The sequence below is a fragment of the Lepisma saccharinum genome, assembly GCF_977018435.1.
Source record: "Lepisma saccharinum chromosome 12 unlocalized genomic scaffold, izLepSacc3.1 SUPER_12_unloc_1, whole genome shotgun sequence".
In the NCBI taxonomy this organism is placed as follows: domain Eukaryota; kingdom Metazoa; phylum Arthropoda; class Insecta; order Zygentoma; family Lepismatidae; genus Lepisma; species Lepisma saccharinum.
The window spans coordinates 16,709,372-16,725,446 of record NW_028142891.1 but is presented as its reverse complement, the minus strand read 5'-3'; the positions used below and the strand labels follow the sequence as shown (position 1 = coordinate 16,725,446).

The 16,075-nt window shown below is 37.6% G+C and overlaps 1 protein-coding gene across 3 annotated transcripts in view; it reads left to right on the top strand.

Moving 5' to 3' along the window:
* The window catches only part of LOC145982202 (deoxyribodipyrimidine photo-lyase-like), a 95,200-nt gene that overhangs the window by 28,057 nt on the left and 51,068 nt on the right, over positions 1–16,075 (top strand). For all 3 annotated transcript variants that reach the window (XM_083115774.1, XM_083115772.1, XM_083115773.1), the window contains exons 3-4: positions 5,605–5,731; positions 7,659–7,784. In XM_083115774.1, the coding sequence (XP_082971900.1) occupies positions 5,605–5,731; positions 7,659–7,784 (253 nt within the window). The remainder of the gene's footprint in view (positions 1–5,604; positions 5,732–7,658; positions 7,785–16,075) is intronic.

Genomic DNA, 16,075 nt, shown 5'->3' with positions numbered 1-16,075 from the left:
GGCCATAGTCTAACAAGCGTAGCACTGCCTACCACACATTTACTTACCAAACAATTGACACTGGTTTTGGGGTTAATTCGATGCACTGATCACAAATATGGAGTTCGTTTTTCTCGAATGGCTCTAGTTTTTAAGATACAGGGTGTTGAAGTTAATATTGCTACTGAAATACTGATACATATATTTTTCATATTCTATTCAAAATTTTTGAATGACAAGCTTGCTGATTCCATATATCACATCATTTTTGTCAGACTAGTTTTTACAATGCAAAGTAGTAAAATGTAACCTATTCACAAATCATGTGAAAAATAAATCAAAGTGCTTTAGACTAAGTACATGAAATGCTAGTCAATTTAGTTAAATTAAAGATACACTATTAACATCTACCTTCTTTACAACACGCGTATTCTCTTCAACTGCCGCTTATGGGGAAGATGAGAGTCTTTCTGCAAAGTCCAGCAGAAACATTGAAGCACTGAATCTTCCATTACAGAGATTTCTTGGTGAAATCTCTCACCATGTTCATCACTAAACGCCCCACAATCTTCAGGGAAAACGTCGATATGTGAGTGAATGAAGTGCATTTTGAGTGACATGTTGCATTTCAGTTTCTCATAGGCACATATAAGGTCATTCACAAGTTCAATATAATTTTCAGCCCTCCTATTGCCCAAGAACAATGACGTAACTTTCTGAAAGCATTGCCACGCGTTTAGCTCATCAGGACTGAGAATACACTCGAATTGCTGGTCTCCAAGGACCTTAAGTATTTGTGGACCAATGAATACTCCCTGCTTGATCTTCTCAGCACTCAGTCCAGGGAATTTTACACGCAAGTATTCAAATGCTCGTTCGTTGCTCTTATTCGCTGCTTTTACAAATGACTTCATCAATCCTGGCTTCACATGTAGTGGTGGTAACAGGACTTTACTGGGATTTACAAGTGGCTCCCACGAGACATTTTTCTTGCCAGGCAATAAAGTTTGTCGTCGTGGCCAGTCCTTCTGTTTGTAATGTAAATTCTTAGCACGACTGTCCCACTCACAAATGTAGCAGGAATTCTTAGTGTACCCATCTTGTAGGCCCATAAGCATGCCGATGACTTTTAAATCAGCAGATACGAGCCATTGATGCTTATCATAGTCGATGCTGTTTAAAATACCTCTCATCATGATGTAACTTTTCTTTGTTAGGGCTGCATATGCCACTGGGATGGAAGGAAGCACATTGCCATTATGTAATAGCACGGCTTTCAAACTAGTTTTCGAACCATCTATGAAAAGTCTCCAATCGTCCTGTTTGTATAAGATATTGAGTTCTTGCATCAAACCTTCAACGTTCGTACAGTATGTCATTTCGTTTGTTGTGTTGAAAAACCTTTCGCGTGGCTTTTGACGTTGGCGAAAAATACATACTCGAGCTTTATCTTCCAGAGGATTCCACTCCATTAAACGAGAAGCTAATACTTCGGCTTTATGTTTTTGAAGGTCCAAGTCTCTAACAAGATCACCGAGTTCACTTTGCGTGATTTTGTGCATTTCACTACATGATGTTGGTGTAAAGGTGGGATCGTTAGATGTAGAAGGATGGCATGTATCTGACTGGTCTTCTACGAAAGCGTACCAAAATCTCTAAGATTGTTTTTTTTACTTTATCTCAAAAACGGGAGCTAAAAAACAAAAACTATTGTCATTTTCGAATTCAGCGTACCAAAATCTATAAAGATTGGGCATTTTCCTTTCTGTAAAAATTTCATTGTTGAACAGTGTTATATGGATATTATCTATTTTGGATATGTTTGGTCTGAAACCCATTTGATATTCTTCTAATTGTTTTCCACTATTTCTGTAAGCTGGTTCTACAATAGGACAGAAAATATTCTATATGATATATTTAGTAAAGTGATTCCTCTGTAATTACATATGCTTCGGTCCCCCTTTTTATGGACAGGGCAAATTATTCCATCTGACCATATTTGTGGATTTCCTGTTTTTCCCATACTTTTAAAATTAACTTATATATTCTACGTTTCAATTCCATTCCTCCAATTTTAATTAATTCAGGCATAATATTATCTGACCCTGGTGCTTTCTTTCCCTTCAAGTTTTTTTTAATTATTTGGTCTATTTCTTGATAAGTGGGTGGGCTTAAATTCTCTTGTGTCTCTATTTCTCTTTCTGGTGGTACTTTGGTTGATCTGAATTGCTGCAGTTGAAAAGGTCTTGAAAATAATATTTCCATCTTCTTAAAATCTCTTTCTTTTCTGATAAACTATTTCCGCCTTTGTCTTTAGAAGCTATGGATTGGGCTGGGAATCCTCTGTTGTAATTTCTCGCATCTTTATAGAATTTTCTTGCATCATGCATCCTTCTTGCTTTCTCTATTTCACTAATTTTCATTTGTAGCCAACGTCTCTTCTTTTTTCTGCGTAGCATTTTTGTTTCTCTACTTTTCCATTCATAACATTCTCGATTTCCTCATGTATTTCTATTCAAACACTTTTTACCTAGCATCGTTCTTTGCTTTAAGAGAGTTTAGGCACTCCCCATCCCACCAATCACTTCTCTCTCTTTTTGGATTCATTCCAAATACTTCAGAGGCTGCTTCCAATATGACTGTTTTAATGTTTTCCCTATCTTTTTCATTATCGTTAGTTTCTGCTCTTTCTCTTACTTTTGTATTAACTATTATTTTATATTCTTTTCTCCTAAAACTGTTATTTATGTTAGACTGATTCAATCTTCTATCATTTTTGTTTTGTTGACTTATTAACTTTTGCTGAACTATTGTTTTAACTAGAAAGTGGTCAGTTTCAGCATCCGGTCCTCTCATTGATCTCACATCTTGTATTACTTGCTTCTTGTTTTGATTTGTAAGTACATGGTCTATTTGATTTATTGTTTTGCCATCAGGGGAAGTCTAATTAATTTATGTTGGAACATTATACTCGGTATCCATTCATATTTGTTTTCTCATGTAACGAATGGTTTCCTGCAGTCTGCTTATATATGAAGAGGTTTTCTCGGGCAATCAGCCAGGTGATTTCCGGATAGCCTTCCGAGCCTTCAAAAGCTAACGTCACTCTCATCTTCAGGGATTGAAGTGCAGAGATAAGTCAGGGTGTGGGAGGGGTCCAGTGTAGGTGGTGGGCCAATCAGGTGGCATTTCTCTGACGTCCACACTCCCAGTCGACTATCGCTAACCATGCTGGGTCCAGTTTGAGTCCCGTGTCCCTGTTGAGGTTGTCCTTTTCCCCATGAATAGCTATTGCTTCTTTGAAGAGACGGTCCCAGTAATTTGATGATTTATCGATGATCTCGGTGGTTTTGAAGTCAATTCTATGGCCCTCCTGGATGAAATGTTCTGTCAACCCAGATTTTTCGGGATGAAAATTCTTGATGTAGCTGGCGTATTCTTTGCAGTGTTGTTCGATTGTCCTCCCTGTTTGTCCGATGTAGGTTTTACTGCAGGAGCAGGTGATATGGTAAACCCTTCGTGTCTTCTGTCCTAGGTCATCTTTATGCTTATATCCATCTTCCTTTCCTATTTGTGCATTAAAGTCTCCTACGACTATGGTTATATCATGCTTTGGTATTCGATCAATCATCCGTTGTAATTTTTCATAATATTGCTCTTTCGTTTCGTTATCTTTCTCCTCTGTAGGAGCTTAAATACATACTAAACTGATGTTATGGTATTTCCCTTTTATTCTGAGATTACATAATCTATCATTAAACAGTTCAAACCCTAAAACTACTTTTTCAATTTTATTCATTGCTAGGCTAACTTGACTGAAGTTAAAGATGCTATTAAAAGGCTAAAGAATAACAAAGCACCTGGCATTGATTTAATACCAGCTGAGTTAATTAAATATCAAATTCATAAATTAATTTGTTTAATATGGAATAAAGAAGAAATCCCTCAACAGTGGAAAGAATCCATAATTGTTCCTGTGTTTAAAAAAGGTGATAAAATGAACTGCAATAATTACCGTGGAATTTCTCTACTCTCAACAACATACAAAATATTGTCTAACATTCTTTTAACAAGACTAACCCCATATGCTAATGAAATTATAGGTGATTATCAATGTGGATTTAAACGCAACAGATCAACTACAGATCAAATTTTTCACATCAAACAGACACTTGTGGGAATATAATCAAAATGTCCATCAGCTATTCATTGATTTCAAAAAAGCATATGATTCGGTCAAGAGAGATAAATTATATAATATATTAGTAGAGTTTGGAATACCTAAGAAGCTTGTTAATATGATAAAAATATGCACCAGTGAAACAAAAAGTAAAATTCGTGTGGATATTAATATGTCTGATAAATTTACAATTCATGATGGGTTAAAACAAGGAGATGCATTATCTCCATTGCTCTTTAATTTTGCCTTAGAATATGCTGTTAGGAAGGTAAAAGAAACTAAAGAAGGACTAAAATTAAATGGTGTGACTCAGTTGTTAGCATATGCAGATGATGTAGACTTACTGGGGGATGATGTGAATACAATTAAGAATAATGCTAAAATATTTTTCAAAACTGCTAAAGAAATAGGTTTGGAAGTTAACAAAGAGAAAACTAAATACATGCTTACAGGCCGAAACCAAGTGTTAGGTAATAATCAAAATCTAATTATTGATAACAACTCGTTTGAACCAGTTTCCAAATTCAAATACTTAGGAGTAATATTAACAAATGAAAATTATATTAAAGAGGAAATAAAAAGTAGGCTTAATTCAGGAAATGCATGTTACTTCTCTCTTCATAAACTTTTGTCTTCTCGTTTAATATCTAAGAAACTAAAAGTTAAAATATACAAAACAGTAATTTTGCCTGTAGTATTATATGCATGTGAAACTTGGTCCCTTACATTGAAAGAGGAACATAAATTGAGAGTATTTGAAAATAGGATCCTTAGGAAAATATTTGGACCTAAAAAGCATGAGGAGACAGGTGAGTGGAGAAGGTTACATAATTTAGAACTACATAATTTGTATTCATGTCCAGATATTATTAGAATAATTAAATCAAGAAGACTTAGGTGGGCAGGCCATGTGGCACGAATGGGAGAGGAAAGAGGAGTTTACAGGATTCTTGTTGGGAAACCTGATGGTAAGAGACCAGTAGGAAGGCCAAGACGAAGATGGAGGGACAACGTCGAGATGGACCTAAGGGAAATCGGTAGGGATGGAAAAGAGTATATAGAACTTGCTCAAGATAGGGAAAGATGGAAGGCCTGTGTTGCTGCAGGCATGAACCTTCGGGTTTAAGAAGACTAGAGAGTTAGTTAGTTAGTTAATTCATTGCTAGGCAACCAGTACCAAACTGTCCGGTTCTATCATTTGAGCAACTGTAGTAATCTGTATATGTGTTCTTTTTTATTTTACCAAAACCTTGGCAGTGTATTTCTTGTAATGCTGTAATCTTTATTTGTGTATTTTTTATTTCTTCAGCTATCATTTGCATCTTTCCTGCTTGAGGCGTTGTTTTAACATTGTTGGTCTGGAAAAGTCATGGTATTTGGTTGTTAGGAAATTGTAGACACCCTGTTGTTGTTTTTACATTTTACATAAATGTCCATCCTTTCAGGCTGCTGCTTCTGTGATGGAGTTTAAATTCAACAAAAAGAGAGTCCGTGTTTTGTCCAGCGCAGACGTTGTCCCAGACACAGCAACAGGGATTGTGTATTGGATGTCTCGAGATCAGAGAGTTCAAGGTTAGGCTTATGCTGATTCAAGATTTATTGTGTAAAGTTCACAGGACCTGCTGTAATAGACAGGGTGTTTCCGTGACCTTGAACCAAACTGGCTGGGTGGATGGAGACTGACCCAAGTACCAATATGAGATGAACCCAAGTCTGGAAATGCATCAAGGCTGGCTATGATGTTGGTGGAGTAAGACAACTGAAAGGGGTGGCATGTAGATTTAATATGGACATTACTGTAGTGTATCGTAGCACTATACGACTAAAACGTTACAGTAGTTCAAAATGGCAGCCCCCAGTGCCGAAATGCGAGATGTTAAATGATACTCTGACCCCCCCCCCCCCCCCCCGCCCCCAAGAAAGAGTTCCGTGCGTTTCCTTGGAGAGCAGTTATTCAATTTGTGGTTAAGTGTACAATACAGGGTGATTCAAAAGTCACCATACATAGCATGGAAAGCAGTTTTGTGGTTACCCATGTTCAATGTGCCCTTTGTTGAGTTGTCGAGTTGTTGTTTTTAATTCCACTTTATGCACAGAAAGACTAATTGAGACTGGACCTACAGTTTAAAGTGGAATCCGAACCACTATGTGCCTCCACCAGGTATCGAACCCGGGACCCCTTGATTACAAGGCGACGACGCAACCACTGCACCAGACCACCTTTGTTGTGGAACCATTAGCAATGTAGTATATGAACCTGCCCGGAAGATGATCTCTATGTGTTCGTACTTTGTCAATGTAATTGTATCACTTTACCTGAAAGAAGAACCGTGAGTGTGCTATTGTGTGTATGATGACTTTTGAATCACCTTGTACATTGACTTGTGCATCCAGGAGAAATTGTCATTGTTATAGAATTATTAAAACACACCTTAAAATTAATATAATTTATACAGTTGGACCTCCATTTTATGTTTTTCAGAGGACAAAGGTCGAAAAGTTTGGTGTTCCAATCTTTTTTTTTTTTTCAGACAAGCCATGTAATAGTAAAAACAAAAGGCAATATGCAATGCAAGGGTATTTTTTCAGTATAGGGTCATAGTTGAAGAAGATGCAGCATGTTTTTCAATATGTATAGTTTGTGACGGATGTAGTAAATGTGGTTTAAGTATTACATGGATGGAGATTCGTGTCTCCGCATTGCACAATTGGATAGTTATTTTTCCGATTAATTTCGAAGGCTCACTGCCTACATTCACTAAGGGTACAGCATCTGGAGTGGAGATGGTAGTGCATCACTTCTTTGTTTATTCTCAGGTGGCGGTAGTTGCATTTTCTCCCATTTGGCAGCAGTGGTGTGCATTTCCTGGCTTGTGTCTGTCTGATGTGCTTTCTGCTTTCCATCGTCAGGTGGCATTGCTGGGAGGTGGTTGGGTGGTTGAGCTGTCTGCTTCATTGTGTTCCTCTGTGTGGTGTAGTTCCTGTTCTATTTGTGGAGGAGCTGCATTGTTTCTTTTTGTGCTCTGGGATTTTTTGAAGGACGGGATGCCAAGTTGGGTGTTCATGTCCATTATCTAGGTTCATTGCTGGATTCTGATGCATGATGGCTTGAGTTTCTTTGCTAGTGTTTTCTACACTACACCACACCAAGCAACACAATGCAGCAGACTGCCCAACCCCCCAACCATCACCCGGCTACACCACCTGACGATGGAAAACAGAAAGCCAGGAAACACACACCAGCACCGTCAAATGGGAGAAAATGTAACTACTGCTGCCCGGCTACAAACAAAGAAATGACCCTCGTACCATCTCACTCAAGACACTGTATGTACCCTTAGTGAATGAAGGCAGTTTGACTTTGATCAGAAAAATAACGATCCAATTGTGCAATGCGGAAACACAAATCTTCACTCACATAATGTAACTAATTTTTCCAACTTATTGTCACTGCATTTGGTAGTTGAGATCATCATGCCTTCATCTTATTTTGTTATAGACAACTGGGCAATGCTGTATGCTCAGAAGCTTGCTATGAAGAACAAGATAGGTCTGCATGTAGTCTTCTGCTTGGTTCCAAAATTTCTGGATGCTACAATACGACATTACAAATTTCTTCTTAAAGGTAAGACCATATTTAGTTAAATTCACAGCTCATGTGTTGTTAAGGGCGTGTAAAGGGTGACCTTCTGTTAAAGCAAATGCCAACCTCACTTCCACGTAGTACATCCTGGTTACTGCTTCTTGCAGGCAAACGAGGCTCTGGCATCTGGACCTGTGACCAGTAAACTCCTCTGTAGGACTGTGTGTGTTTTGTCTTGATATGTGCTGAGTGTTCCTTTACAGCCTCAGCTTTTAACCCAGGTATTGATATTTTAGTCCTCGGGACACAGTTTTATTTTTGTTATGGTATGGGCTGGGCCCCGTATTATGTGATGGGTGCTCACGCACCCACAATTTTTGATTTGATAGGTCATTAAATGGCATAGAATAGACAGTTTTAACCTGTTACATTATTTATTACTTCTGTGAATAGATTATCATAATATCCATACATGTGGAAATTTGTTAATATACTGCAAGAGTTTCATACATGGGTAAGCATAATGAGCTGAAGGTTTTTAAATAGAGAAATAGAACGAACACGTTTCACTTGAGCGTATTATGTAAATGGAATAAATTCTACACTTCTTTGAGAATACCGTAACAGTTAATCTGTACACTTCTTTGAGATTAATTCAGACAACACAAACTGATACTAACCTCAAATAATGTCTTTCAAGCAGTGCTTATGATGCTACACAGTATTTGAAGCTTTCTCTGAAGCTTAACCTCACACGCTTCAAGACATCCTTCCCAATGCTAGGGCTTCCCAGATGGCTTAGTGGTAGCGTCTTCACCTTGTAATCAAGGGGTTCGAGTTTAGTACCCAGTGGATGTACATGGTGGTGTGGATACCACTTGAAACTGTAGGCCCAGTCCCAATGAGCCTATTTGTGCATAAAAGTGGACTTAAAAGGAAACTCAAAAGTAAGTGTAACAGCTTCAGCACTGTCATTGTGTGTGGAAAACACATTATTCTAAAATAATTTAGGCTGAGGAATGCTTCATTAGAAAGGCTGAAGCATTGCTACATAAAACTTGTTTGCGTGCTTAATTGTATTGAAATAAAGTGTTCGCAGTGCACTTTTTGCCATATTAGTACATAGGAATCCAGTCTCTAATAATAGCTAAAATAATCAGGGTGTCTACCAATCTAGAAAACCTGGAAATTATGGAATTATCAGGGACATGATGCTGGTGATTGTGTAGGCATTTGTGGACAGGATACTGGTGATATTGATATGGAAGCCTATTGGGACTAAAATGTTATCAAGGGAAATGGCATGTGTGTGTCGGAGGGGTTAAACTGCTGAGTTTTGTCTGGGACAAACAGCTAGTTGTCAGTCCTGGAAGAAATAACATGATATTCAAACAGGCATCTGCCCAAGTTTCTGCAAGGTACCTAAAACATCAGGGTGGCTGTTCACTGGAAATTCCAGGAATTATGCATGAATTATAGGCTCCAGGAATTCTGCATGAAAATTTCTCCATAAACATGAAAAATGGCAATTTTTATTAATTCAAATCCCATTGAATTGATACATATTTATAAATGCTCTGAGGCAAGTTTTTCACAGTTTAGCATTTATTTTAATCGAGGAAGGAAAAGAAAGGTGCGTGGAAAATAATGCAGAATTCTCTCAATCCGTTTACTTTGTTAGTATCCTTTGCAGAACCATCTCTCTGACAGATGGAAGATTATTGCAAGATAAGATACCTTGAAGTTGATTATGTACATTAGAGTTTGCAATTCTTATACAATTAACAATTATTTGTAGATTAGTATATCCCATAATATTTGTGACATGTGTTTGAGTATGTTAAATGACAAATGTAAACTCCCGCACTTTAAATTAAGTATTTGAAATGTATATATGGTATATTTATTAATTGAATTGGAATTTTTTGATACATTAGAATCACACAGACCCTTTATATTGTTAATACATGTGTCTGTGTATGTGTGTGGGTGGTGAGAGGCAGTAATACGTAAAGTTGAAATAGAGAAAACATCTGTTTGCACCCTTGAAGTTTTTGGAAATGCCTTGAAAACTGGGAATTATACTTGAATTTTATCATGGTCCTAGAGAGGCCACCCTGAACGTACTGGAGTTGTTGGAGCTATGGATGCAATGACTTTTGTGTACATACCCATGTTTATAGTTTATAATAAGAATCTCCATATCAACTAAAAGTTAAAAGATTAAAAATCAGTAACTTACGTGTGTGAGCATGAGATTAGTCAAACAACGTTTTAAAGGTTATACTACCTCCTTCTTCAGGTTGATGCGATGTATACCCTCTTTTACATCTTTATCGTGCAAATTAGTTGGAGTGAGCACAATAATGATGTAAAAGAGGGTATACCCGAGACAGGATTATCTGAGCATGTATTAGTTAACCAGCATAAGATCGCTAAAAGAGAAGTCATCAGGAAAATTAACAACAAATTAGATAGGAATGTATATGAGGCAGCCTATATATGTGCAGATAATTGGAATAAACTCAACAGGGATGACGGAAACTTGGAAAACGGCTGGATTAACTTTTCTTAAAAAAACTGGATAAAGCTACCAGGAATAGAGCCGAGATGGGCTTCCATGTTACCCCGGAGGTTAGGAAAGCTGCCGACGTGGAAGTACAATTCACCTTGGACTGGTGACTCACAAGCCCCAGTTGGGGAAAGGCCGGAGAGGAGGAGTTTTCCTTCTCCAAGCACGAGCTGACACCGTACATTCGCCTACCCCAAGCACCAATCGGCAGTTTGCCTTCAGCAACTTTGAACGTTCTTTTGTTTTAATAGAGTATTGCGTGGTTTTAGTATGTACATTTTACATCATCTTTTTAGCAAGTGTTTCTTTCCTATACCTTTTGACCTAATCTTCAACCAACACTTTCTCGATGAGGCACCATGTCAGGTGTCTGAAAACATCATTTCAACCTGAAGAAGGAGGTAGTATAGCACCATGTCAGGTGTCTGAAAACATCGCTTCAACCTGAAGGAGGAGGTAGTATAACCTTCGCAACGTAGTTCGATAAATCTCATGCTCACACACGTAAGTTACTGATTTTTAATCTTTTAACCTTTAGTTGATATTCGATTGTGAGCAATTCACACATTATCAGTATACATAAGAATCTCCATCATCACTTATCAACGTACTAAATTAGGAACAAATGAAACGCAAAGGATTCAATTCTAATATTTAAGCAAGAGATAAGGATTGTCTTTGTCGATAGAAAAGTTGAAAGTGAAATTCTGGGCTTCTTAATTAAAATCTTTGTGAATTCTATCTTATGTGAATTCTATTTTTGTGAAAAACTTCACCCAAGTGTTGGTTGTTTTGTTCGCTGCTCGATGAAAGAAAAAGTAACAGATGATGTGCATAGTATTTTTTTAACCTTGCATGTTCCTGGTGGTCGTTAAAAATTATAAACATTGTATCCTCCATTTTGGAAATTACTACCATTCGATTCCTAATGGAGGGAGGGGTTAATCTGGGAAAATCTTGCTGGTGTCAAAATCAGAGTGAGGAGGAGGGAGTGTACCCCAGCCCATTCCCTCATTATTTTCATGTTTTTTTCTTTCTTTGGGACCCTAAAAACACACAGTAGAACATACAGAGTTATAGCAAATGATTAAAAAAAAAAGAAGAAAAGGTGGCGTTTAGGGTTCGAATCAACGTTTGGGTTATTTATAAGGCATGGACGTTCTTTCTTGCTAGGAGAAATTAAAATGTACCATTAAATTAGTCACGGTCCAAAATTCGGCCGATGGAAAAAAGACGATAAAGTTCCCTTTTCATCGGTCTACGTTTACAAGCCAAATTTATCATGATTTTATCATGAATTTAGGAATCGGAAATCAGAACACTGGACACTGAAATACGTTACAAAATAATGTTTAATACATTTCTGTCGATATACTTACAATCTCTCTCTCCTACGGAGGCACCATAAGAAAAACACACTGTCACAGACCCAGAATGCACCGGATCTAAACAAGTGAGAAACGCAGACCGCTGATGGTCGGCGTTATACGTACATAAACGCTATGTCTCGAGCACCATACCTAACCAGTTACGTTAAAGAAGTTTGAAATCACAAAGCTAGGACTCTATGCATGGTCCAGAGTAGATAAAACAACTTCTCTCTGACCTATAAAGGTGCTGAAAGTTTTAACTGTGAATGTTCTAAAACTGTCTCTCTAAAAATTGAATGTCGAACTGCCAAATCGAAATGTGTCTATCGAACTGTAACTTTCCACTCTCCTTGCTAAGTCCTTACTTCCTCTTTTCTTTCCGTTCTCCCAAGAATTGTCCTTCACTCTATTGGTCGTTGAACTTTTTGCTCCGCCCACACGTGGTCACTTCTGTATGTAGGGGCGATAATCGTAACACACGGGGGTGATAGGGGCCATATTCGCGTAGCACACAAACACAATAGCACCTTGTTTGAGAGCTGATCTCGAGGAATGAAAAGCATCTGTTCTAATTAATTTTAATGGCTCTCAGCTCAAATTTTATCGCACACAACTCGGACACTTCAGTAAAGTTATTCCTTCCTTTGCTGTCGAAATTGCATCGAAGCGAGGATATACGAAAAGAAATGTTCTGGCAGGGTTGGAGTTCAAGATTCTGTGCTATTTACTCTTGTCAATCCACTGTCAATGAGCCAGACTAGCGGGCAGTGGTCGTGGAATTTATGACGTCTCGTCCAGGCTGCCATGTGTAGGGTGATTGTCTAGAATCCGAGCCTGGCCAGCTGCAAACTCTCGCGAGGACAGAGGATCTTTGTTTCCTACAGGGGAAAAAGTCTTTAAATTTTAAATGCCTGAAGTCCCAGGTGATTAGCTCCTTCTCGGCCGAAATCATCTCGATAGCTGGAGCCGAAATTATCTTGACATGAACCAGAGTTTAGATGGATTTGTACGGTACAGATATGGGAATTTATTGCCGGACACACTGTTTCCTTCACCTTGAAGTAGGGGTGGTGATATATGAGAGTTCATGGGAACAAACGCTGGTTTCTCGAGGCAGCTGTGTTTCTTCTCAGAGAGCCGAAAATTAAGATCTTGGGGGAAAGCGTAGAAAGACCGATGGGGATTTGTAATTGGCACATCGGTTATACATCCCCCTGCTCCCGAATAAAATTTGCTGAACTGTAGGGAAGCAAATTTTTCAGCTAGCTGTTGCGGTGCCTCCTGCAGGACTTCTGATGTATCTTGCCTCACGATGTTAACTTAGGTCAGAATATAACCCTAGCACCCGTAGACTTAAGTGTTCGGGTCATATCTGCCTCTTATGGGCAAGTCTGCCTGTCTCTTTCCTCTTCCCATTGCTGTAGTTCTCTTCTGCTGCTCCTCCTCCTGCCTGGATTGGCTCTGGGCAAGCGAGTTGTGCCCTTGCTGCTTCATTTGGGGTCCATGGCATCTTCTTCCTTCTAACTGCTGACTCTGGTGTCGAGTGGCTGAGGAATACGGTCGGTAATAATGGTGGGATGCCCTCATGCCTAGTTATCTCGGAGTAGTAGCGTGTCCTGGCCTCCTCTTCTGCCATCCGGTCTGCCTGGCTGGAGCTCTCGTATCGGCTGAAGAAATGTGTCCGGAGTCTCCTTGGTGCATCTTCTCCTGCCATCTCTTTGGCTGTAGTATCTTATTCTGTGAAAGTTTTTAAAGGCATTAGAATATGCTTAGTTGAAAGTCTTAATTTATCTTCATGCACTTTCTTCACACGTCACAACTTCAAGTCTCTTTACCACTTTAAGTTCCTTGTCTTCTTGTACTTGACCACTATGTCTCTTGATTACATTTTTACGAGCAAAGAAAATTACACAAAATTTTTGTAGCTTCTACATAGATAGTATAATTATGAAAATCAATACATGATTTAATAAGATATTATATAAAAAATTGTTGGCTAGTTTTAAAATAAAAAATTGAAAAATTACCGATACACATATTAAAATAAGAAAATTCCCTTTATTTATTTATTTATTTTTTTTTTTTTTTTCATGCACCCTTCTCTTCAATATTATCTCATCGTTTTTAGCTTATTTCATATTTCATTACTGGGCTCAAGGCTTTACCAACACAAGTCTATTCCACTAACACACTTCATAGGTTAGGCAGTATTTGCTGCACGGGCGTTCAGCCCCTTACATGTGCATACTTAAAACTATAATGGCCACTATGGGCAAACCTTCTGCTCTATGGCAGGAATTATGTGTGCATCATAGGCACCGTCATTATGCTATGTAAAGCATAGGCCTCCTTGGGCAAATTAAAATTAACACAACCCTTATAACAATACCATCCTTGTTATGTGTTGTTGGCAAGTGTATGTGGTAGATGTATTTATTCTGTGTCTTATACCTCACATTAAGTAAAATTAAGCAACTTGAGCCACCTAAGATGCAAAAATTTAAATATTCTCCTTATCAACATAAAAACAAACAGTGAATACTTATTATGGAGATCTAGCCTCCATTTTCTCCTGATCAACGTTAAATGGTGCATGAAACTTGTTATTATAAAAACATAATTCTTATTTTACTATACAGACCCAACTTATTTTCTTCATCATACATCACTGGCCGTCACATGCCTTGGTTGGTCTGGTGTGTCTAGCCTATCAAATATCAACTATAATAAATCAAAATACACATTTAGATAAAAGTAGATAATCAGATAATAATCCATTGATATTAACATTTTCCTGTAAATATTGACAAACAAATGACAAAAAAAACCCAAAGAAAACTACTTCTTCTTCCAAGTAAATAAAAAGATTACATGGCACTATAATTGTGCTAATTATCCTTAGTAAACATAATTATAAGTTTCACCACTAACTAGACATTAATAAAATGATAAGGCGACTTACTGAGTCACGTGTGTGCATTTATAGAGTTGCACCTGATTACACAAGTTTACAAGAATTAAGATTACAAAATGATAAAAACATAAAATTTAAACACACAAGAACAATAGAGTATATGATTGTTTAAATATAATAAAGAAGTTAATATGAGCAAATGTATGAGATTATTACAAACAGAAGACCTAACACCACCTTCTGTTAGTTACATCATAAGAATCAAGAGATTAAAATACAACTATATTACAAGTGTATGCATGTGTATGAAATGTTTGCTTTTCGGTCGAGTGTAATTGTTGTCTTACTTATTGTTAAGCAATTGTTGCAATGTGTTAGCCCCGCAGGGCTATTTTATGAGGACTACGTAGTTAGGCCCTAACTTCTAGCAGCCAAATGTCGACCTGTCACGTGGCTGATAGAATCCAGGAACCGAACATGTCCAAACCCAACCCGCATGTATATATAAAAGAGTCCCCCCCTTGAATCCGACAGCAAGATAATATGTTGATAAAAAAAAATCCCTTAAAGCCTAAAGAAGGCAAAGTGTAAAATAAAATATGCTCCGCGCATGAAAACTGTCGAATTCCGCAATGATTAAGTCTAATCCATATTTAGAATCATATTTAGCTCACGCTGCCATAGCGTCTTATGAGCTGTTGGGAGGACAGGTGACACGTGGTGTGCTCCAATCTTCCTCTTCCTAACTCCTTAACTTCCACACCAAAAAAAAATCTTTCCAAGTTACCCGGGGTATACCAAAAGTATTCCAAAATGGTGGCAAAAATAAATTTTGGGTTCTAGTCTCCTTTGAGAATAGAGATTTTGATCTTTGAGGTTCTCTATAGCAAGAAATTAACCCTAGGGAGATATATAAAACGAAGAAGTTGGTCTCCCTTTTCATTATAAGTTTTTATTTATCATCAGGTCATCCGTCACATTCAGCATGTACAGGTAAGCACGCTTGCTGAGAAAAATATTCAAGTTGATGGTTGCAAAACCATTTATAATGAATTGTTACCTAGTAACTATTATACTGTATGATTACACAAGTCACAGGTATGCTGGTTTAATCAGTACATCGAAGAAAGGTGATTTCGGAAAATAATTCCTCGGAACGTCAAAAATTTTCTAAAAAATTAGCTGGCAACACTGATTTTCACTAACTTTAAATGGTAGTTGGTTGCAAAACATCTATAACACTTATATTAAATAATTGAACAAGTTTTAAGTAAATATCATGAAATAAAAGTAAATTTTTTACATAAATTCGAAGTTTCTCGGTTTACGAGCCTCCGATACGACACCTTCGTATAAAAACTGGATAATTAAAAATAAAATTATGCAAGTCCTGGTTGATTTTTTGTAATTTCCTTCAAGGGTAGTCTATTTATGACTTCAGTAATTAGTTTTCATAAAGATCCGACTGTAATTAAGC